At 36.7% G+C, this 24,111-nt stretch overlaps 1 protein-coding gene across 1 annotated transcript; it reads left to right on the plus strand.

Annotated features, from left to right (window-relative positions):
• CCNI (cyclin I) lies at positions 1-24,111 on the plus strand. The gene is made up of 7 exons (XM_008591961.1): positions 1-224; positions 8,470-8,626; positions 13,268-13,396; positions 16,477-16,551; positions 16,683-16,823; positions 17,086-17,316; positions 22,512-24,111. The coding sequence occupies exons 2-7, from the start codon at positions 8,513-8,515 to the stop codon at positions 22,956-22,958; spliced, it is 1,137 nt and encodes a 378-aa protein (XP_008590183.1). The 5' UTR covers positions 1-224; positions 8,470-8,512; the 3' UTR covers positions 22,959-24,111.

Genomic DNA, 24,111 nt, shown 5'->3' on the forward strand with positions numbered 1-24,111 from the left:
GACGCCTTGGCCGCGGCCGTGCGTCCCGCTCGAGCGCCCGCGCACCTCCCCGGCCCGGTTCCACCTCTTCGCCTTCTTCTGTCGGCCCCTTCTTCGTCCCGCGCGCCCTGCCGCCGCGCGCTGAGGAAAATGAGGTGGTAACGGGCCTCCGGATGACCCCGCGCCACCACTGTGAGGCCTACAGCTCTGCCGGGGAGGAGGAGGAGGAGGAAGAGGAGGAGAAGGTGAGGGGCGGGGGCGGGGGGCTCGACGCGTCTCCGAGACCGGCGCCCGCGCGCGCCGCCCCGCCGCTCCCCCCGCGCCGCCCAAATGGAAGCGCCCGTGTCGCGGGCTCTTCCCCAGAGAACCGCCCCCTGGCGTCCCCCTCCCGAGGAAACCTAAGGGACGCCCCCCTCGCCCTCTCCGCCAGAAACAACTCGGTACCTGCCCAGTTTGAAAACTGGCTCTGCTGTTTCCATTTCAGTCCAATTTTTATGTCAGCCAGTAACTTTTTTGTAGCAACAGCAAATTATCTTCTCTGTAGTGCGTGTTCTAGGCTCAGTGAGCTCGTGTTAATACACAAAGAAGGGGACACATCCCCACCCTCAAGCTCGAACGATCCTACAGTGACTACGGGAAGATAACTTACATTGTAAAGCAGAGTGAATGTCAAACGATTGGGGTGAACCGCCTGTGCGACGGAAATTCGCAGGAGGGGAACGTTACCCAGTCGTCGGTGGGTGGAGGAAACTAGAGGAGGTGAGATTTGAGTTGCACCCTGAAAGGCAGATAAAGATACCAGGAGTTTGAAAGGAGGAGCTAGGGGTTCCGTTGCAGATCATTTTGGCAGGAGTTGAGAATCGGGTAGCACATAGTAGAAGGTATCTCCAAGGAGGTAGGATGGATTCAGACTAAAAGTCTTTGAATGTCAAGCTAAAATATTTAGATTTTATTCTGTCGGAGGAAAGCCACTCAACGTTTGAACAGCCAGAATATGACTTTAGTGATATTAACAAGAACAACACTCGATGAGGCTTATTACCTGCCAGGTACAGTTCTAAATGGTTTGCAACTCATTCAGTCCTCACAAGGACTGGTTGAGGCAGGTAGCAGGAACCTCATTTTACAGATGAGGAAAACAGACGCCACAAGATTAGCTTTCCCATTAGATAACACAGCTAGAACCCGTGGCCAGAATTCCAGTCTTACTCTTCTATGCTATATGATCTCTGTCCTGAAAATGAATTTATTGAAAAAATTAACAGTAGTGTTAACTGTTTCTAGCTTTCCCAGGTCATTTATGGCAAAAGAAGTAGAAAGGAATGGGCAAATAGATAAAGAATGGACAGGATTTAGATTGGCTGATCTGGGACCAGAGGGATGAGACATTCTGAGCTCCTAGAGTAGGAGAAGTTTCTTAATACTGATAAAGGGCAGGCTAGTAGAGACAATCAGCATGTGTTGGGAAGGTACAGTAAGTATGATCTTCAGTTATAGATAATGAGTTTCTGTGGTAGTGTGACATCCTAGTAGATTAGAATGGAATTCTAGAATGTGTCAAGATTGGAAGCTGACACATTCATGTTTTATTCTCATTGTGTAATACTTTACAAATGAAGAGTATTCACTTTTCTGTGCATGTTTCATGTTTAAAATGTGCTTAATACCACCTTCATAAGGTGTGAGAATTACATGAGGTAATATGGCATAGCACTTTGAACATTAGCTAGCCAAGTAGTAAGCGGTCAATGCTTTTACTTGTTAAGCACTTATCGAGTGTAAGTTTTCATTATTTATTAGGCATAATGCTAAACTCTGGAGATTGTTTGCCATCAGGGAACCCTGACTAATAGGAGAGGCAGGTCTACAAATAATCATCATGGAGCAATTAAGTGCAAAAGTAGAATTATGTTCAAGTACAGATGGAGGAACTTAGGGCACAACTACACAATTCCAGAGAGTACTAGTCACAGACTGATAGCAACATTAGGAAAGAGTGAACTAGAGAAGCACATTTCAAGTTGAAAGAACAGTGTGAAAGAGCACACTGTTCTGAAATTAAAAGTACCTGTAGTTTGTTATTGCTTGCGCATAAAGTCAAGGAGAGAGCAGTAGATGAGGTTCTTGTATGATCACGTTAATAAATTTCTCCTTTCAGAAGAACTAAGATCCAGAAGTCAGCACCAGTACAGGAATTATTAATAGAGTTGGCATTATGTTGGTAATAAGCGCAATAATTACATATTAATGAAGTTGTTTATATTATATACCCAGCAGCAGCACTTTTCCTCAGAAGAGTAGGAGGCCCTGTATGTATTTGTAATATATGCTGTGCAATAAGCATTTCACAAACTATTGACATTAAGCTATTTGATAAGCATGAAAAAAGGAGTAGAATAAGCAATTGAGAGAATGGGTAGAGAAATGGGAAAATATCATAAGGTTAAATGTGTGTGGAATATGCCAACCAAAATATAGTCTTTTTGTTTTTTAGTTCCTAGAGACACTTTTAAAAAGCATTCAAAACTGGATGTGACCAACAACAGGCATACAATAACAAGATATAACTGTAAGGTTCTGTTATTTAAAATAGTAAAATTGTATTTTAAGTTTGTATGTAATGAAGGAAAATAAAACCAGTTCAAATTTCCTTAAACTTTAAAAAATTAGACATAAATAATGCAAGTAAAAGGCAAACAGGATGGAGGGTACCTGGGTGTTCCAGATTAAATGAGGCTACAGAAAAATGAAAGTGCAATACCTAAACCTCTATTGGATCCTGTAAAGGTCATTATTGGGTCAGATGACATAATTGGAATATGGACAGTAGATTACATAAAAATGTATCAATGCTAAATTTACCAAAATTAAGAACTTTATTGTGATTCTGTAAGAGAATATCCCTATTAGGAAATATACATTGAAAAAATTTAAGAGTAAAGGATCATAATATATGCAACTTACACACAGAGAAGAAAAGATTAAAACAAATGGGTAAAATGTTAACATAGGTGAACCTGGGTAAAGGATTGAAATTTGAAATTATTTAAAAATAAAGCCTGTTACACTTCCGTAGTATGAGCAGACATTGATTCCTGTGTTTTTTTCTTTTGATGTGGTACATTAATTGATTCCAGAATGTTAAACCAACCTTGCATTCCTGGGACAAATCCCACTTGGTTATGGTGAATAATCCTTTTTTAAAAAATTTTGCTGGATTTAGTTTGCTAGTATTGTGTTGAGGTATTTTGCATCTATATTCAGAAGAGATACTAGTCTGTAGTTTTCTAGTGATGTCTGTCTGATTTTGATAGCAGGGTAATAACTGGCATCATAGAATGAGTTGGGAAGATTTTCTCTTGGAAGAGTTCGTGAAGAATTGGTATTTTTCTGTAAATGTTTAGTAGACCTAACCAGTGGAGCCATGTGCCATGATTTTTCTTAATACTAACTAAATCTCTTTACTTTTTATATGGGTATTCAGCTTTTCTATTTCTTAAGTAAGTTTTGGTAGTTTGTGTTTCTAGGAATTTGTCCATTTCATCTAAATTGTCCAATTTGCATACAGTTGTTCATAAAATTCCATTACGGTTCTTTTTATTTCTGTGTGGTAGGTAGTAATGTCCCCTTTTTATTCCTGATTTTGGTAATTTATCTTCTCTGTGTTTTTTTTTTTTTTTTTTTTTTGGTTAGCCTAGCTGACAGTTTTTTAAAGAACCGCTTTTGGTTTCATTGACTTTTCTCTATTTTTGTGTTCTCTACTTCATTAATTACCACTCTAATATATATTATTTTTTGCTTCTGGCTTGCTTTAGGTATAGTTTGCTCTTTTTCCATTGTTTTAAAGTGGAAGACTAGGCTATTGATTTGAGATCTTTTCTAATATAGGCGTTTTTAGGTATTAATTTATCTCTAAGCACTGCTTTAGTTGCATTCTGTAAGTTTTGGTATGTCTTCATTTTTACTCACCTCAAAGTATTTTCTAATTTCCCTTGTGATTTCTTCTTTGAGCAGATTTCTTTGGGGTTTTTGTTTGTTTGTTTAAAATTGTTAAACCATCTAAATATTTGAAAGTCTTACTAAGGGCCATAATTATAGGAGATTGCAGAACAAGAATCCCTTGAACCCTATCTTATTCCTCTTTACATGATTCTATCTTATATGTCCTTCTCTGTTCCTATTTGTACCTTCTAAAAATAATCTTCAAAGGAAGCCTTGTAAGGGAAAAGTCATCACAAGTGGCAGCTAGTCATTGGGGTTGTTGAGAAGGCTAGTGGATCCTGGTTAGCCACTCTGTTGAATGTAGCTAATGGCATGAAAGAATTATTTAAGTTTGAGGCTTTTGACAAGAGTTCATTAATTACAGACTAAAATTAGATTTGGAAAAAACCTTAGAACTTATGAACTCTAACGTTTATCCAATATAGGTATTTCTTCTAAATATCTTTTGACAGATGGTCATCTAGCTTATACTTTATTTCTATTTATGTTTGCTTTAGATGAAATTATAGTTAGCCTGCTCATCAAATTGTGGCAAAACCTGAGAAAAGTAGTAAGGCAACAAAATTGGAATCTGAGAACATCTCAGCAGAATACAGCAGTGGATGGAATCTAACAAGGTGACTTTTTTTTTTTTTAAGAAAGAATACATTTAAGGTTCTCTCAACCCCAAAGCACCAAAACCCCACACACAATGGGTGTGGCAAGTGGAAGTGGAGTTGGCCTAACAATGTACCTGAGAAAGTCTTAAGAGTTTTAGTTGACCGTAAAAATTTTATCTGAATTGATAATGTGTGACCTTCAAAAAAATGGCTGATGATTTTAGACTGAATTTATAGCAAAACTCATTCTAATTTAGAAGAACCAAAGTGTCATGTGAGGAAACCATTGAACAGTTTTTCAGCTATGAAAAAGATCAGCGAGCGTGATAGCAGACTTCAAACATTTGAAGGATTGGTTCTTTCAAGAGAGATTAGTCTTGGGTTTGTTTGTTTTGTTTTGGGCTATATGTTTTCTAATTTGGCCCCAGTGGTTGAAACTGGAACCACTGGTTAGTCTCTCTTTCATCAGAGTTCTTTGCTGTGGGCACAGTGAGTGATAAAAACATGATATTGGTAGATGTGACCTCAAAGGAATTTATAATTTAGTTGGAGAGATAGTGGAAAGCCACTTTCAGAAGAAAGAAATTGCATCTGATTAGAGAATCAAGAGTTCATGGAAGGTACCTCTGAAATGGGCATTTTAGGATAGGTATTATTTCTTTTCCCTAAGTTATTTACTGTTTTTCTTCTTAGTATGAAAATACTTCATGTTATAGAAAATTTACAAAAACTCAAGAGTTTAAAGAAGCAAAAAGAGGGCCGAGCCCGTGGCACACTTGGGAGAGTGCGGCGCTGGGAGCGCAGCAGCGCTCCCGCTGCGGGTTCGGATCCTATATAGGGATGGCTGGTATGCTCACTGGCTGAGCGCGGTGCGGCCAGTCTCAAAAAAGGACAAAAAAAAAAAAAAAGAAAGAAATAATCCAGTTAACTGTAGGTAGTCTGTATTAAGTTGAGTAGCAAGTAGGTAGAGTATGTGAAGTGATTAATAGGAAAGAAGGATAGTAGCTGGAGTTGAGATAGAATGTGAAAATTAAAGGTTTGTTATTTTTTGTGTTTTTAATTTTCAAATTTTTATCAAAAAATTGGAACTTTTTACGCGTTAATTCTAGACATTTAAAAAAATAATTCTAGACATTTAAAAAAATTCTTAAGTCCCATGAGTCTGAAGCACATAATACAGGTACATAATTGAAAAGGTCAAATATTGGCTTCCAGTCAAGATGGCAGAACAGACAGCCCCCAGCGTCACTCTCTCCCACAAATCAACCAATTTACACACTGTAAAAAACCAACAACAGCCAAGCTGGGGCCGCTAGAGCTCAGGGGAAGAGGAAGAGAGACCTACAGAGTGCATGAAGGCAGGAGAAGCCATGATGAGAGGAAGAAAAAACCTCTCCGACCATTTTGTACCGTGGCTGCTTTAAGTCTCGAGCTGCTAAGTGCATGGAGCAGGAGCCGGCAAAAGCGGCAGCTGTGCTCTTTGGATGAAGTTGCTTGGAGGCAGCAGGGGAAAAGAGGGCCTTGATGGCCTTCAGGCCAGCAAGACCACTAATAGCATTCCCATGGACCCACATAGGAGCGAGGAGCCACAACTGAAAAAAAGGAGCCACTCAAAGGCCGGTGAGTCATCGTAAGGGACTGGTGCACAGCCCATCCCATGGGAAGTGTTTGCAGCATGTGTGGTGAGAGAGACGGGCCCACTGGGGGAACACTGGGGCACAGCAAGGACAGCTGACTGGTACTCCAATCCGTGAAGGACCACCCAGAGGTGACTGGTCAGGAATATAGAATTGCATGGGGTGCAGTTTGATGAAAAGACTCAGACCCAGATCAGAGTTTGTACACAACCCAGGTGCACCGGATCTCTGGAGAGCCAGAAGTACCTGTAAAGTCAACCATTAAAACCTGAGCTGCACAAAAAGCCTTCCCTAGGGAATCAGCAGCAAAGCAGCAATTTAGCTAAACCACACAGCTCAGGTACTGGTCCTCACAGGAAGCTCCCCCATTTTAGAAGTAAGCAAAGGACAAAAAATTAGTTCCAGCCCAGGCACACCGCCAGCACTTCAGGGCCCACCTGGGGACCTGAGGTATGGAGCTGGGGACTGGACTCCTCCTCCGACACCAGGCACACCACCAGCACCAAGGAATATGCCAAAAACATCACCTTCATGTGGGTGGCCCACCACAGCCACCACAATAACCTTGGCTGCCGTGAAAGCAGCTAGATGCCACAACCACCACGCAGATGGTCTGCCAGCCACTGGAGTGCATTGACACAAGGAGAGTCAACAGCAGAGACTAAAGAAAAGAAGAGGATGTCTCTCTCCACAAAGCCCGTATCAGAGTGACAGAAGAAGCCGCTGCTCTATGATAATATTGGGGGACCTGAACGCACCTCTCAGCATTAGACAGATCATCTAGGCAACAAATCAACAGAGTAACTATTACTCTTTCAGAAGGAGAGAAGAAATCTAGGGTAATTGGAGAGGGGGAGGGGGGAGAGATTAGACAAGGAGCATAAAGAATAAGTACAATTTGTAACAATATAAATACTAGTAATATTGATTTGATCAACATGTCAACATTCAACCCCCGAAATATGTATAATCATGATTCAGTAAAAATTTAAAAAAAGAAAAAGTCAAATAGTTATATGAGGTTTATAATGACAGCATTCTCCTGCTGCAGTCCCTTCTCACTCTTTTCTCCCCAGAGATTAACTGCTCTCAACACTTATCTGTCTCTCCTGTTATTTGAGATCACATTTTCAAATAACTTGCCCTACTGCTTTTTTTAATATTTCAGTTTTAGATATTTATTGATTTTATGCTATGAAATGTAAAGATGTGGCTCTCATTCTACCCTCTCCCAACACCCATACTTATATCCCCTCACCCTTCCAACGTAGTTTTACTACAGTGTTAGTTGAAATCTGTTCAGTACTTTTATTATTATTGCTATGTCAGTATTGTGGAATATTAATTATTATATTTACTTTCTTGTGTAACCTATTTTCTGAAGTTAATTACCTTTTTAGTTGCTTAGTTTTCAACAAATCTGTCTTTTCACATTCTTTAGCAGTTTTCAGTCCAATTTTCTCTCCATAGTCAAACCTCTCAAATCTGTAGTTTTCTTTTTTAAAAACCTATCTCAGTCTCTCTTGAACTCTCAGTTGCCCTTGTTGCTCATTTTAGAGCGCTTTCTAGATCTGTACTGTCCAATAGAACTTTCTGCACTGATAGAAATGTTCCTTTTCTGGGCCGGCCCGGTGGCGCACTGCTATCGTATAACTTCGTATATGTATGTACTGAAAAAGTCAGAATGGGTAGGATTTAATGTGATTGATGTAAATTTTTAATGAAGGAAAAAACTTAGTGGCCCTTATTTGATTGAGTAGTTTTGTTGTTTTGGCAGCTGGCCGGTATGGGGACCTGAACCTGTTACCTTGGTGTTATAAGGCTGCACTCTAACCAACTGAGCTAATAGGCCAGCCTGTGATTGATTAGTTTTTTAAGAGGAATGTTTGGGACAACTGCTTCTAAGAATTCCTAGTATAAAAAAGCCAGTGACTTAAAAATTTTTAACAGTTTGACACAGTAATAACATATTTTGATCAGAGTCCAAAAGATTCCATTAATTATATGGTTTTGTTTTTGTTCTTTATACCTGAATTTCAGATTTAAAGTGAGAATGTTTTAGATAACTGATTATTATTGTGCCATTTTAATCTATGATGTTTTAAAGAGCTGTAAAATTCTATATGGCCTTATAACATAATTATTTTGTTTTATGAATTGGTTAATAAGTACCAACATATTTTATATATATATATAATGCTACACTTATTCTATAATTAAATAAAGAACATTGTTTATATTTTATTTTATAGGTAGCTACGTCAAACTGGGTAGCAGGCAGATCCAAAGGATATCATGAAGTTTCCAGGACCTTTGGAAAACCAGAGATTGTCTTTTCTGTTGGAAAAGGCAATCTCTAGGGAAGCCCAGATGTGGAAGGTGAATGTGCCGAAAATGCCTACAAATCGGGTAATGATTTCCCTCTTTACTCTAGATAGATGAGGATTTTTTAGAAATAAGTCTACCACTACCATACATAATAGTATCTTGACAGTACATTGGAGGAGTGTGCACATTAAAGGATATGCTCTATTCTTTATTTGAGAAACCTCTTGGGGGTTTTTTGTTTGTTTTTGTTTTTTTGTTATCTGAGTTACAGCTTTAGAGAGATAGTTTTGTCTGTTCTCTTTCCTCATAGTCTAATACTAACAGTAGTAGGCCTTTATTTTTAGATTTATAGTTAGTCATAGAGGCTGAACATCTTCATACCATTCTCTTTAGTGAACAAAAAAATCATTCTTTCATCAATAATTATAAGGAGTTCAAGCTGAACTGCTAAAATAATGCCAATGTTGGAAACTTCTTGAGAGATAGCCCGCTGACGCTAAAATAATGCCAATGTTGGAAACTTCTTGAGAGATAGCCTGCTGACCCATCAATTACTATTGGCTAAATGCCTTTTATTTATTTATTAAAAAATTTTTTTAATTGATAGGTATTGATTGTACATATTTATGGGGTACAGAATTATATTTCAGTACACTAAAATAATGCCAATGTTGGAAACTTCTTGAGAGATAGCCCGCTGACCCATCAATTACTATTGGCTAAATGCCTTTTATTTATTTATTAAAAATTTTTTTTAATTGATAGGTATTGATTGTACATATTTATGGGGTACAGAATTATATTTCAGTACATGTGTACAATGTATAGTGATCAAATCAGTGTATTTAGCAAATGCATCATTGTAAAAATTTATCATTTTTTGTGATGAGAACATTTAAGCTCCTCTGTTTTAGCCATTTGATAACATACAGTAAATTATTAATTATAGATGCCTATCACTAGTGTACACCAATAGGACTTATTTTTCCTATCTAGCTGTAATTTTGTGTCCATTAACCAACCTCTTCATATCCTCCCACTCCTTTTCCATCTCTAGTAACCAGAGCTCTACTCTGTACTTCCAAAAGTTCAAATTATTATTTTATTTTTTAGCTCCCACATGTGAGTGAGAACATGTGGTATTTCTGTGCCTGGGTATGCCTTTTCTTTTAGAAATTTTTATACTTCTGTCATATCATTATATCGTTGTTTTTAACAAATAACTATAAAGTTTATCCATGCCAAAAGTTTACTGTGTAAGATGTCTTACGTATCTTTTTATCCCTAGTACCTAACTGGTGCATAATGTATAGAATAGTGGCCAAGAAATTTTTTATATGCGTGGGTGAATGAATGTTATTTTGTGCTCATAGGCTGTTGAAATCTGTATGCTTTTTCTTTTTCTTTTTTTTTCCTTTTTTGTGACCGGTAAGGGGATCGTAACCCTTGGCTTGGTGTCGCCCGTACCGCGCTCAGCCAGTGAGCGCACCGGCCAGTCCTATATAAGATCCAAACCCATGCCGCACTCTCCCGCATGAGCCACGGGGTTGGCCCCTGTATGCTTTTTCTAATTCCACCCTACTTCTTATCATTCTTTCCCACAAGCTGATAAAATATGTTCTGCATTTACTGTTACTTATTTGTCATTTTTCAAATTGAAGATTAGTTAACCTGAATGAGTACTTTCTGTGCTAGGAGCATTTATGTGTGCTATCTTATTTAATATCTCATTTAATCCTTCAAAATAGGCAGTAGTCCCAATTTGCTTAAGACTTTAGCTTATGAATAATTGAGTTATAATTTGAACCTTTCTCATTCTTTGTTTTTAGTTTTTTATTTTTGTGTGCACGTGTGATTTTTTTAGATTACTTGAGGATTCAATCATTCAGCAAGTGATTATTGAGTATCTCCTATATTCCAGGCACTATTCTAGGCACTGGGAATACAAGAGTGGGGAAAAAGAAAATTCCTTCCTTTATGTTTTGACGCTCTAGTGCTCCTCAAAGCTTTTTTACAGCTGCTTTTAGAACCATTCCTTTCTTCTTTCTGCTATCTCTTTGAGTCAGTATGTAAACAATAATGATATGCATTTACAATATGGTCTTTGAAGGTGATATTCTACCAAGATTGCAGTAGATTGCTATATTACCACTTAAATCAGGTCTATTTCTATAGGTGATTTAATATTGGTGAGGTAATACCAGAGAACAGAACTGTGTGAGAACTTTTAAGAAGGACCCCCCTTCCTAAGGATTTGTCTTTAGTAATGCCAAGTAGAAGCTATACTTAATACTTGTAAAATTTGTGTGTGCTTCGTTTGGTGGGGGTAGGTGTAAATAGTAATAGGGGCTTGAACCACTTGCCAGAGTAACCACCAGGGACACTTCTCTATTCTAGTTCTAATTCCTTTATTTCCTTCTACTCTCAGAGACTGGCTTTTCTACTTCCTTTTCTAATTTTTTTTTTAAGACTTTATTTTTTTAAGAGTAATTTCAGGTTCACAGCAAAATTCAGAGGAAGGCACAAAGATATATACCTGGGGCTTTCATTATTTTATTTGTTCTTTATTTTGGATAGATGGGAATAAAATTAAGCACAGAAATTACTTTTTGTAAATGCTGTCCTGGTAATATTACTGTTTAGTACACTTTTGAATTGATTTGGAAAAGTGATCTTAGAGTCAGTATTACTTAGTAAGAATGAGTCTTCTCAAACTATTAACTTTTGGGTTTTTTTGTTACTGCTAGTTTTAGCTAATGATGATAACACTAGGCCAAATAGGGATTTCTTGGCCCTGTTCTTAAATTTTAGTATAAGGTATATTAAAGTTCAAAGATACCATCATGATGTTTTTCATGACTAATTGTATAATGTTTAAATGTATAATGTAATTGAATAATATTTAAATTGTATGTTTAAAAGAATTATATATTATAACATTTTATAAATTTGTTTTTTCTGATATCATTAGAGAATCAGGTAGTTTAGAGGTAAGAAAGGAGAAAACATATATTTGAGTGCCTTTTGCATTCTGTACATGTTCTTTACATAAGTTATATCATTTAGTTTTCATAAAACTATGATACGGTAATCTCCATATAACTGTTCCTTTCTGTTATATATCATGTTTTGTGATATTTCTTATATATGTTTGTGTTATTTAATGTCAAACACCAAATAATGACATTTTTTAATATAATCTGTCATTCAAAGTTGTTTTCTCTCTCATAACCCCCATTGTGTCTGTGACCTAAAGGTGGAGTTAGGTGGTTTTCTTGTTCCTCATTGCTAGTCTGTATTATTGTTCCTTTTATCTCCCTAAAAGCCCTCCCCAGTTTCATCACATATCATCGCCTCCCTCTCCATGTGTGAATTTATTTCTTCATTGTTGATTTATTTGTCTGGGTTACTTAACTTTACTTTTCCTTATTTGTTTTGGTATTTTAGATAAAAGCTTATCTTGGTAGGAATTTAATTTCTCTTGAATGGTTAATTCTCTCCATCTAGAAGTTTTTTGACTGCCTTCACTTGGTTCTCAGGGACCTGTTGTGGGAAGTTATGTGTTCCCCACAACACTAGAGTAAGCCAAGAGGCAGGAAAGAAGAAATTCCAAATAAAATTTCTGTTTTGATGGGCCGGCCCGGTGGCGCACTGGATAGTGCGCCGCTTGGGAAGTGACAACCCTCGGTGTCACACCCGCACCGCACTCAACCAGTGAGCGGACTGGTCTCTATATGTGATCCGAACCCTTGGCGGGAGCGCCGCCGTGCTCCCAAGTGCCGCAGTCTACCGAGTGCGCCACCGGGCCAGCCCACTGTTTAGTTTTTTTTTTTTTAAATGGGTTGTTACTCTATAATCATAGTCTGTTTATATTTCCTAAGATTATGTCACACCCGCACCGCACTCAACCAGTGAGCGGACCGGTCTCTATATGTGATCCGAACCCTTGGTGGGAGCGCCGCCGTGCTCCCAAGTGCCGCAGTCTACCAAGTGCGCCACCGGGCCAGCCCACTGTTTAGTTTTTTTTTTTTAAATGGGTTGTTACTCTATAATCATAGTCTGTTTATATTTCCTAAGATAAGTTAATGGCTATTTGCTGCCTTTGAAAGAAATTCACTATATTTTCTTATTCTCAAAAATTGGGAAAACTTAATTCCAAAATTACTATCAGATCATAATAGAGTTACTTAAACTTTAAAATGTTATATTCCCTGAACACTTCAACTTAATTAAACTGTAGATATTTGGTGAGACGATATAGTAAAGATTTTAATAAAGAGTAAGAGAATATTAGATATTGATATTAATTGCGATAACCAGTACATAGTTTTATCTTCATCTATCACAAGTTTGATAGATTTTGAATAACCTTAAAAACATTTTTTAACATATAAACATATTTTTTGTAGTATTGCTAACCTTTCATGAGGGAGAATTCTAATTAATTAAACTGTAGATATTTGGTGAGACGATATAGTAAAGATTTTAATAAAGAGTAAGAGAATATTAGATATTGATATTAATTGTGATAACCAGTACATAGTTTTATCTTCATCTATCACAAGTTTGATAGATTTTGAATCACCTTAAAAACATTTTTTAACATATAAACATATTTTTTGTAGTATTGCTAACCTTTCATGAGGGAGAATTCTAAAACATATTCTTGATGATAACTTGAAGCCTTGTCTTTTAATTTATTTTTTAATCGTTCTCTTATAGAATGTTTCTCCATCCCAGAGAGATGAAGTAATCCAGTGGCTGGCCAAACTCAAGTACCAGTTCAACCTTTATCCAGAAACATTTGCTCTGGCTAGTAGTCTTTTGGACAGGTTTTTAGCTACTGTAAAGGTAAATATTTTAAGATAAATTTGCACATAACATCTCAAGGGTTTACATGCTAAACCAGAGGTTATTAGTGAACATTCTATAAAATAGAAAGAAGTGGAGGACTTTCCTGGAGAATGATGTATATACACATAAGAAGACATGGTGTCTTTTGCTGTTGTTTTAAATTTTTGGAAGTGTTTCTAATTGTATTCTGTGATTTTCTTTCTTTTTGCTATAAGTATTCATAACTTATACTTAGCTTAATGAAATTTTTTATCTCTTGATCTTAGTATGGATCACATAGCATTGGCAGAATCTTTAGCCATCTTTTAACATTGGTATAATAGAGGTGGACAATGAATCAGACTAGAAAAGTATAAGCACATTTTTCTCTGTTGCTGCTTATTTATTGAGTATCCATACTATGTGATTTTCTGAACAATAAAAACCTTCTAGGAACATAACTTTGGAATATAACAAGATGTCATAAAACAGCTTTGGTATATTTTTGTTGAATGGCAGCATACAAATATATTAATAAGTTTTATATTGTCCCTATTGGTATAATGTATCATTGGTTATGTTAGATTGGTCATAGTAGGCCCTCAACAGATTTAAAGCAAAAAGTCAGCACTTGTATGGCAAGGCATGAAAGAGTAGAAAAGCAGTTCAACTGTAGTCATTTGTATGCCTGTGAATATGTAAACAGGGGAACTGTGAATTAAATGCTTTGTTATTAGGTATAAAAAATAGAAGACAAAGAATTATGGAGTGTAAGAATTTGGATAGCCACTCAGTTACCTTTTTGTTTCAAACTTGTATTCTTAAGAGGCTTAAAGAACTCTTAATTTTAATGATGCTTATTCCCTGAGCTCTGGTAATTTAAAATGCCTACTTTTATCTCAGCAACAAGTTCCCCACCTTCTTCCCTCTCCCTCCTCCACAACTAATCACAGATAATTATCACAGATAATTTCATAGGAAAATGAGTTTAAGTTTATTGTCCTTCCTTGGGTTGTATATTCTTCAAAAATTTTTAATGTACTTGTTATAGTAGCTTCTCTTATAAAAAGAGATTCTTACCATGTTTATTAAACATTTTTAACAAATTTGGGAAATTTCTGGAAAGAATTAGAGAATTTTGCCAAATATAATCCCATTTTTTAATATTTCTTATTTATTGGGTCCTGTCATGTTTACTAACGTCAGATACCCTAACTTAGGGATAGTTAATCTTTATTGAAACAATTAATCTAAAATGTATTTGTAGTTTAAATAAAGGCTCTTAAAGCAAACCATAAAAGGGTTACAACAATGAATGGAGCTTCAATCCTAGCTGTGCAGAAGAAATCACTGTGAAGCTCTTTTAGAAGTATGGAACCTGAGCCCTATTTCAGACCTACTGAATCTGAATTTTTAGTAGGTGAGATCTGATTGTTTGTATTTAAAGAAGCAAAAACAACTGTATGGATGATTCTAAAATTACAACCAGAATTGAGAACTACTGGGTTTTTTTGTTTGTTTTTTTAATCACGCATTTGGTGTTGGGATTCTTTTTACCACTAAATTCATTGTTGGTGCCTTTGATTATATGGGTTGTATTGCTTACCCAAAGTTGTTAACTGTTAGGCTGTTTTCTTTGTAATGAACTGAGATTGCTTCAGAGATGTGGGTTTTATATATTGCATATGTGGAGAAATTAGGGAGCTTGGAAAACTGTTATAGCAGCAAGATATGACTTGACTTCCTAGATCACCTTTGTGGTGTCCCTTAACTGCTGAGACTGTTTTCACACCTGTAAGGTGAAGACATAACAGACATGATACTATTTATGGAAGTGCCTTCTAAATCATAATGCTCTGATTAATATTAATAGTTATTTTAAAATATTGATGGTATTGAACCAGCTTTTATTTCTCATGTTGTTAGAGGATTGGAAGATTCCTAAACTGTATGCCACTTATACTAAGGCATTGTTTAATAAATGATAAGCTAATTAATCAAGGACATATTCTGGTCATTAGAAGGCATCCTCAATTTCATGGGAATGTGATATTTAAGTATAAGATAAATGTTGGAACAGGTTTTATTTTGTGTGTGTGTGTGTTACCTGACATACCCCTCTGTGTCATTCAATATAATTGAACTAAATTGTTGAAACCGGATTCTGGTGCTGCATTGGCAAACACTCTGAAAGTGGGCCTACTTTATTATAGACAGGAAAACAGGCAAATTCAAGCCTTCCCATGTGTGTCAAACCCAAGAAGTTAATGTTTTTCCACTAATTAATTTTGTATGGATTTAAAACTTTTTGATTCTTTTTTTTTTTAAAGATGACCGGTAAGGGGATCTTAACCCTTGACTTGGTGTTGTCAGCACCACACTCACCTAGTGAGCAAACCGGCCATCCCTATATGGGATCCGAACCCGTGGCCTTGGTGTTATCCAGCACCGCACTCTCCCGAGTGAGCCACAGGCCGGCCCAAGACTTTTTGATTCTTATCATGGAACTTGAATATAGGTTTGTGAGGATGTGTGTGGACACTTAATAATTACAAAATTTCTGCACATCTGCTGGCATCCTATACTCCAATACTTTTTTAAAGCATTTGAATACTAATAGTCTTACTTTTATATTCTTCTCTTTCTCTTTAATTCCCCTAACACCTAGTATGTTATCTTACTGATATTTTGTTTAGACAGATAAAGGGACTAAAACTAGCTGAAAAAATATGTATACACACACATAAAAGTATGTTTTTAAATTTGGGGAACATTATTTATTAATGAAAGCTTATCTTCTGAAATCAAGCTCTTCTCTGCTTGATAGAAATTAACTTTGGCCTACTGGCTTTGGTCAAACTTCAAGCAATGGAATGATCTTCCTATTTCCATAGAGTATCACATGGCTAGGGTTGTGATATTAAAAGTTAGCCCCAATCTAAAAAAGCAGTGGGTGGGAATCAAATTTACTGAATTCCATGGAATTGTATGTATATTTATCTGCATATCTAGTTTTTAAAAATTCGTAAAAAGTTAATAAACTTTTTGAAAAAAATCACTAAAGTTACTTTTTCTTTTTTTCCTCTTCAAAACTTTAGGCCCACCCAAAATATCTGAGTTGTATTGCAATCAGCTGTTTTTTCTTAGCCGCCAAGACTGTTGAGGAGGATGAGGTAATAAATCCTTTTAAGATTAGTTATGTTTATTTTTTGAAAATTTCTGTCCATTTATTAAACTCGCTTTTTGTTTGCCAAAACAAAAGTTGAAAATGATTTTAATTTTTTTCTGCCCTCTCCTCGGATAGAGAATTCCAGTACTGAAAGTATTGGCAAGAGACAGTTTCTGTGGATGTTCCTCATCTGAAATTTTGAGAATGGAGAGAATTATTCTGGATAAGTTGAATTGGGATCTTCACACAGCCACACCATTGGATTTTCTTCACATTGTAAATATCCCTGAAATCTTTTAGTTTCTTATTTGAATATGTAGTCCTGTTTCAGTAACTTGAAAAAATAGACTGCCCACATAATTATTTTGTATTGGTTTGTAGGAAAGAAAAAATATTGAAGTTAGCCAACAAAAAAATAGAAATTGCTAAAATTAGCAAACTTAGAAATTGAGTAATCCCTAAGTAGGTTATGTCAACTTTTATACAAAATTTTTTAGATATTTAAGTAAAATTAAAATGATGTTCTTGTGATTTTCAGTTCCATGCCATTGCAGTGGCAACAAGGCCCCAGTTACTTTTCAGTTTGCCCAAACTGAGCCCATCGCAACATTTGGCAGTCCTTACCAAGCAACTCCTTCACTGTATGGCCTGCAACCAACTTCTGCAGTTCAAAGGATCCATGCTTGCTCTGGCCATGGTTAGTCTGGAAATGGAGAAACTTATTCCTGACTGGCTTCCTCTTACAATTGAACTGCTTCAGAAAGCACAGGTAGGTGTCAGTCTAATTAAATAGTGTTCATTTTAAGTTTTTCCTCTTACTGGAATACATACAGTTATCAGATGGTTATAAAACTGAGACATTTCTAATATTGTAACCATTCTTAAGAGTAGACAAGAGTCAAGTATTATACACCTTAAATTTACAGGCTTTTTTTCTTTTTATCTGTTAAAAAGGATAATGATCAGAGCAGTATGTTAGCTTGAGCTCTACTTATGTAGTGTGACGCAGGCTGCTTGCTTCTCCTTTACAAGGGAGATATGTTCTTTTAATAACTTATCTTAGATTAAAATAATTTAGAGAAGTGTTTGCTCCCATTGAAATAAATGCTGTAATGAAAATAAATCCTAGTAGTTGCTATGGTGGTGAGAATTTTTTTTTTTTTTTTTTAAAGATGACCAGTAAGGGGATCTTAACCCTTGACTTGGTGTTGTCAGCACCATGCTCACCCAGTGAGCGAACCGGCCATCCCTATATGGGATCCGAACCCGGGGCCTTGGTGTTATCAGCACCGCACTCTCCTGAGTGAGCCACGGGCCGGCCCCGATAATTTTTAGAAATATCATAAACCACCATATAATGAACAGTGTGGCACAGAAAATTTACTCTGCCTACCTGGAGTGTTAGAAAGTAAAGTTGAATATTAATCATTCACATTAGACTGTGAAGTGGAGCAACAGGAATTAATAGAAAACCTCCTACATTTTTTTTTTATTGGAAAAATGACATATCTCTAAATACCTCGTGACTTGGTCTCTGTGCCTATTCCCAAGTTAGTACAGAATCAATTTGCTTTATAAAGTGTTAGTGTCACAAAGAAAAGTCAGATTTTGAAGCATAAATAATAATGTTGTGAATAACATGTGTATTATGTAGCTTTGAGAGCTTGTTCTCTACTGAAGAACACCAGAGAATCTTCTGATTCTCTTTCATAAATTTTCTGGTGCTAGAAGAAAAAAGCATTCACTGAAACTTGTTTTCCTCCTAACTGAAGAAATATTGTAAACTTGGGAATTGACAGAGTCTTCATAGAAATCCTTTCATTCAGCTCCTTTATTTTATAGCTCCAGTTCAGGGAACTTGGGGCATTCTCAGAGCCATGTAGAACTTAGTAGTGAAGACAACTTAAAAGAACTGGTGCTTTTTCTATGCTACACAAACCTTAAAGATTCGAGTCCAGTGCTTTTTAGTTTCTTTTAGAAGTGTAACCCTTTCCCTGCCCTCCTTCCTCCAACAAAATCTTGTACACATACAGTCCCAAAACACAGAGTAGAAAAGTGGAGCTATACTTTGTAATATGTGTTTATGGTGGAGACCTATCCTGGGCAGCATCCTACTCAACATGGCCTTTTCCCTTCCATAAGCTGTTTGGACATAGTTTGAAAACCACCGTTCATTTTCTCATATACATAATTAATAGTTACATTCTACAAATACTTATTGAGAAATCTGTGATCTACACACTGGGGATTCAGTGATTTTTTTTTTTTTTTTTTTTTTTTAAGGTCTCTGCCCCATGTAGTATCCAAGTTACAAAGGGGAAGATAGTGAACAAAAACAAATAAGATCACAAAACTTGGTAGAGACTTTGGGACTTGGTCTAGTAGTTCTTCTACTCTTAAACCAACCTTGAACTGATGACCAATCCTTGTGGCTCAAACATAGATGGCTCCTGGTTCTTCAGGACTCAGTTCTGTCTTTGCAAAGTTCACCTGTGTTCAGGTAGGAACACCAGGTCTAATATCTTTGTAATTAGACCTGTGACAAGGCCATACTAATATCAGATACTCCTCCTGGATTTCTGGTTCAGTACAGGAAATTCTTGCATCAGATCAGTTGAGATCATGCCAGAATTACTTCTGACATAATTCCCAGTGTCTTAGTTTGAGGAGGGTTTGTTGCAGACATTTTGTGTTGTGAGGAACACTGCCTGTGCCACCACACACCTGGACTTGACAAAGTGTGGTGAGTGTTCCCTGGTTTGAAAAGTAAGCTTCCCCTTGTCTCTCTTAGCCTCTCCCCTACTCCTCCTACCTCCTTGAGCTCTTGTGCTACCTGTTGGTCACGATTCTGGGATGACGAAAGCTTTTTCTTCCCACCCCTTCTTCTACCCTTGCCCTACTTATGTGGCTATGCTCACATCCTCCTTTTTCTGACTGACGTGGCCTACCCTGATAATCTCAGGGTGTTAACTCTGCCTAGATTGTGTAGTGGTCTCCCTAGTTTCTAGCTGGGCAGTAGTCAAAGTAGATGTTTTAAATTAAAACTAGAGTAGGCAGTTAACGAAGTAGACCCTGCCCACCAAGGTCTCCTGGTTCTTTTTGAAGGTGCCTATGGTCAGACTACTCTTGCATGTATTTTCAGTGCTTCATTTTGCCCACCAAACCTGGATCCATCTGGACTGTCACTAAGGTCATGCTATTCTGCTCTCTCTTCTCATCTCCACCCCCTTGGAGAGCTCAGTTACAATTTTGTTTGTTTTTGTAGCAAGGGATACTTAGAAATGGTCATCATATTTAAATTTGGGGGGAGATAGTCATGAAAAAGAACAATATGTGTTCTCTTGACACACCCTGTAATTAAGAGTTCATTTATCCTTTTAACAGAGCTCCATTAAAAGATTTGTTTGGTGTCTAGAGATATGGTAACTCCAGTATGTGCTTGTTTTCTTCCACTGGATCTCAACAAGGATCAAATTATTTCATTTTCTTAGAACAAATTCAGATTGTACTAGATTAAAAGGAATTTATTTTGATGTGTTATTTGGACAAAGGACTTACTTGGGACTTGGGTAGAAGAGGAGTTCATATAAATCTAATGTCCTTTCTAGTCTATCATTTTCTGCCAGTCTTCACCTCTGAAATATAATTCCCTATTTACTTAATTTTTTTCACATAGAAAGATTATGGTGACACAAGTAGTCTTCTTCCTTTTACTTAAATATGTTTTTTTTTTTAGGATTCTACCATGGTATTTATTATGCTCAGTGAATAAGATATTAGAATATTTGTGGTACTTTCACTTTTCTAGGCCACTAAGAATCATACAGTTGCTGAAGAACAGTTCATTAGACTAGGTAGTTACTTTTTAGAAATAATTTCTGTACTATAGCCTTCTTTTCATTTCCCAATTTCTGTCTTTCATTTCTATTACCTCTCTTTTGTAGGCTTCTTGAAGTAGTGGCAGAAACCCCATTCCTTCTTTTGTGCTTTGTTCCACTGTTCTTAGCATCGTTCAGCTTGTTCTGCATCCCCAGGGCATATAATAAGACCTATAGACTACAGTAGTAAGCTTGATAGTTGGGGGACTATCTTAAGTACAAGGTTACATCAAAAAGATCATGGAAAAATAGAATTGAAAGATAATACAAATTTTTCCATTAATAAAATACCGTTGTTATATATCATTTTTTTCTTCTGAGGGAGGAAAAAAATTATAATAGTAGTTAATAGTGTCTTACCCATAGTGTGTTACCTAGTGCCTTTAAAACTTGGGGGGGAATCAGTGGACAAAGTGGCAAATATTAAAATCTGGTATTTTCATATACTATTTCTGACAGTTTCAGGTATTTTAACATTTGTACTATATGGTAACAAGCTACCAGCCTTTTGTCTTTCTTTCCACTGACACTTTCCTGAACAACAAATAATGAATATATTTAGAGATAAAAATAATTTTGTGACCAAATGCATTCTTGTAGAATGTGGTGTTTTCCTTTATTTTCTCTGTGGTATTGCAAACAGTCATGCTGTGGGCTGCAGGTTATATATAGATGAAGACGACTTGGTTAAGAAATGTCCAAAATACCTATAAAATACACAAAACTAGAAAAAAGTGATGCTTGATAGTTAAATAGTTGAGATAGGCTTCCTGGATGTAATGGCATTTAGCCAGTCCTGGAGAAATGGGTAATGCAATTTCAATAGTTAGAAATAGGATGAGAAAGATAAAGCAAGAAAGGGGGAGATTTGTGCATAATAGAGAGCAGGCCTGGCTGGCAGGAATTTAGGACACAGATTGGGGGTATGCTAGAAAATAAGGCTGGAAAAGAAGGTTGGAGCAAGTTTATGGAGAGCTTTATTAATACCAAGCTAAGGAATTTAGCTTATTTCTGGCAGGAATTGGGGTACCGCTGAAGAAAACTGAGTAGGGGAGAAATATTTGTTGCTACAGGAATATTACTTTGACAGTGCCGTAATTACAGGGAAAGTAAGGCAGAGGCTGTTTACTACAGGTAAGATTTCGAAGGCTTTCCATGTGCAGTCATTATGCTGGAAACTTACTGATGAAAAATGCCTACATTTTGGGATCTTGTAGTCTATAATGGAAAGGCTAAGTGGTTAAATAGATTAATATAGTGTGGTAAGTATGACAACAGCTTGATGTAGAAACAGATGACCATGGAATTTGGGGGGGTTAGAGAGCTGGGGGAGTTGAGGGTCACTCCAGAAAGGATTGATACCTGAACTGTACTGAAGGATAAGAAGGAATTAGCAAAACTCCCAAATTAAACAAAAACATTAAACACGAACATTTCTTTCTAGTATTGTTAAGTCTATTTTTTACAAAAACATAACTTATCTAAAGTTCTCACTTACTGTTTTAAAAACAAAATACATAATTGTTCTAAATTCTTAGACAAGTTTCTCTATTTTCAATTTAAATTCTTTCTTGCCTCTGTCTTCTTTCTTAAATTCTTAATAAAGAGAATAGTTTCTGCTCTCATGTAAATGTTCAGTATACAATTGTAAATACAGGATTCAACTTCCAGAGAAATTTACATTAGAAATCCAGATTTATTTATTTATTTATTTTATTTTTAAAAAATCCTATAAAAGATGACCGATAAGGGGATTTTCAACCCTTGCCTTGGTGTTGTCAGCACCACACTCAGTCAGTGAGCCAACCAGCCATCCCTATATAGGATCCGAACCCATGGCCTTGGTGTTATCAGCACTATACTCTCCCAAGTGAGCCACGGGCCGGCCCTGAGAAATCCAGATTTAGACATAATTTCTAAGAGGATGATGGATAGGTTGGAGGAATAGATGAGCTTGAGGTAGATGTTGGGGGAGAAAAGGTTGAGGGGGACAGAGGACACAGGAAGGAAAAGGGGCCGTGAAGGTGACAGAGCAGCATGCATTAATTAATGATCAATTTTGTGGGTTTTTTTTTTCCTGGCCCAGATGGATAGCTCCCAGTTGATCCACTGTCGGGAACTTGTGGCACGTCACCTTTCTACTCTGCAGTCTTCCTTGCCTCTAAATTCCGTTTATGTCTACCATCCCCTCAAGCACACCCTGGTGACCCGTGACAAAGGAGTGTTCAGATTACATCCCTCCTCTGTCCCAGGCCCAGATTTCTCCAAGGACAACAGCAAGCCAGAAGTGCCAGTCAGAGGTACAGCAGCCTTTTATGAACATCATCTGCCAGCTGTCAGTGGGTGCAAGCATACCTCTGCTAAACGCAAAGTAGAGGAAATGGAGGTGGATGATTTCTATGATGGAATCAAACGGCTCTATAATGAAGATATTGCTTCAGAAAATGTGGGTTCTGTGTGTGGCACTGATTTGTCAAGACAAGAGGGACATGCTTCCCCTTGCCCACCTTTGCAGCCTGTTTCTGTCATGTAGTTTCAACAAGTATTACCTTCAAGTGCAAACTAAGGTAGAATATTCTGGGAATGAGAACATGCAAAACCAGGAAAGGCTGTAGAAAGGTATATATCTTATCAGGCTGATTTGAGGTGAGCCAGAAAAAAAAAAATCCTCATTTACTTGTGTGGCTAATTATAATTCAACATTATATCAGCACTTAAACACCAAAAAATACATATATAAAAAGTCCAGAAGACCCCAAATTTTTTTAAAAAGTAGAAAATTTCTTTGTAGTATGTCGGTTTCACTTTTTTCTGCTAAAATGTAATGTAGCTTGCTCCATGTCAAAACTACACATTTAACATTTTTTTAAAAGTTCCAAAATTCATAGCTATCAGTCCCTTTCCCCAGCATCTTGATTTAATTGTCCTGTTGCTTTTGCTTGCTTCTCCATTGAATACATAATGAATTTTATGCATGTTGATCTATACTCTGATTTCTACCGAATAGGAACCCCCCAAAACTATTTTTTAGCAATTTAATGAACAAATTATTTTAGTGTGACAGCCATGTTTAATCCATGATTCAAATTCCAATTAGTATGAAAAGGGTACTTTGGAATTGTCCCATATTAATCAGAGGTGGTGGTAAAAAAAAAAAAAAAAAAATTTATCACATTACCACATTGATTTTGTTTCATTTCAGTTTCTAGAGTTTAGAAACTGTTTTCATTTTTCTTTATCTTAAAGTGAAAGCTTAAAAGTGGCATGTAATTAGGACAGTCTTAGATTTGTTGAAAGCATTTTTGACATTTGTATAAAAGAATTTGTGGTAAAGTTAATATATCCAGGTGCTCACCAAAGATACATGTATGTAACAACTACAAGTAGATTTTTATAAGTGATCAGTTTTCACTCATTTATAATCAGTAGGAGAGACTGTCTAGATGTTTGGGCAGCTCTGTGATTTTAGTCTGTAACGTGATAACAACTGAATTTAGTACCCTAGTTTTATGTTAAGCTATTAGGATTTTTTTGATAAAGTTATTCCCCCTGCTTCCCCAGTCTACCTATATTTCTCTTAATGACTTCTGGATCCTGCGGTCCCTTTGCAGTCTGAAGAAGGTATTGCAGTCAGAACCATGTACTGATGGTAAAAGCCTCTGGTAGCAATAAAAAGTTGTCCTTAA

This window comes from Galeopterus variegatus, unplaced genomic scaffold, assembly GCF_000696425.1.
Source record: "Galeopterus variegatus unplaced genomic scaffold, G_variegatus-3.0.2 Scaffold7441, whole genome shotgun sequence".
In the NCBI taxonomy this organism is placed as follows: domain Eukaryota; kingdom Metazoa; phylum Chordata; class Mammalia; order Dermoptera; family Cynocephalidae; genus Galeopterus; species Galeopterus variegatus.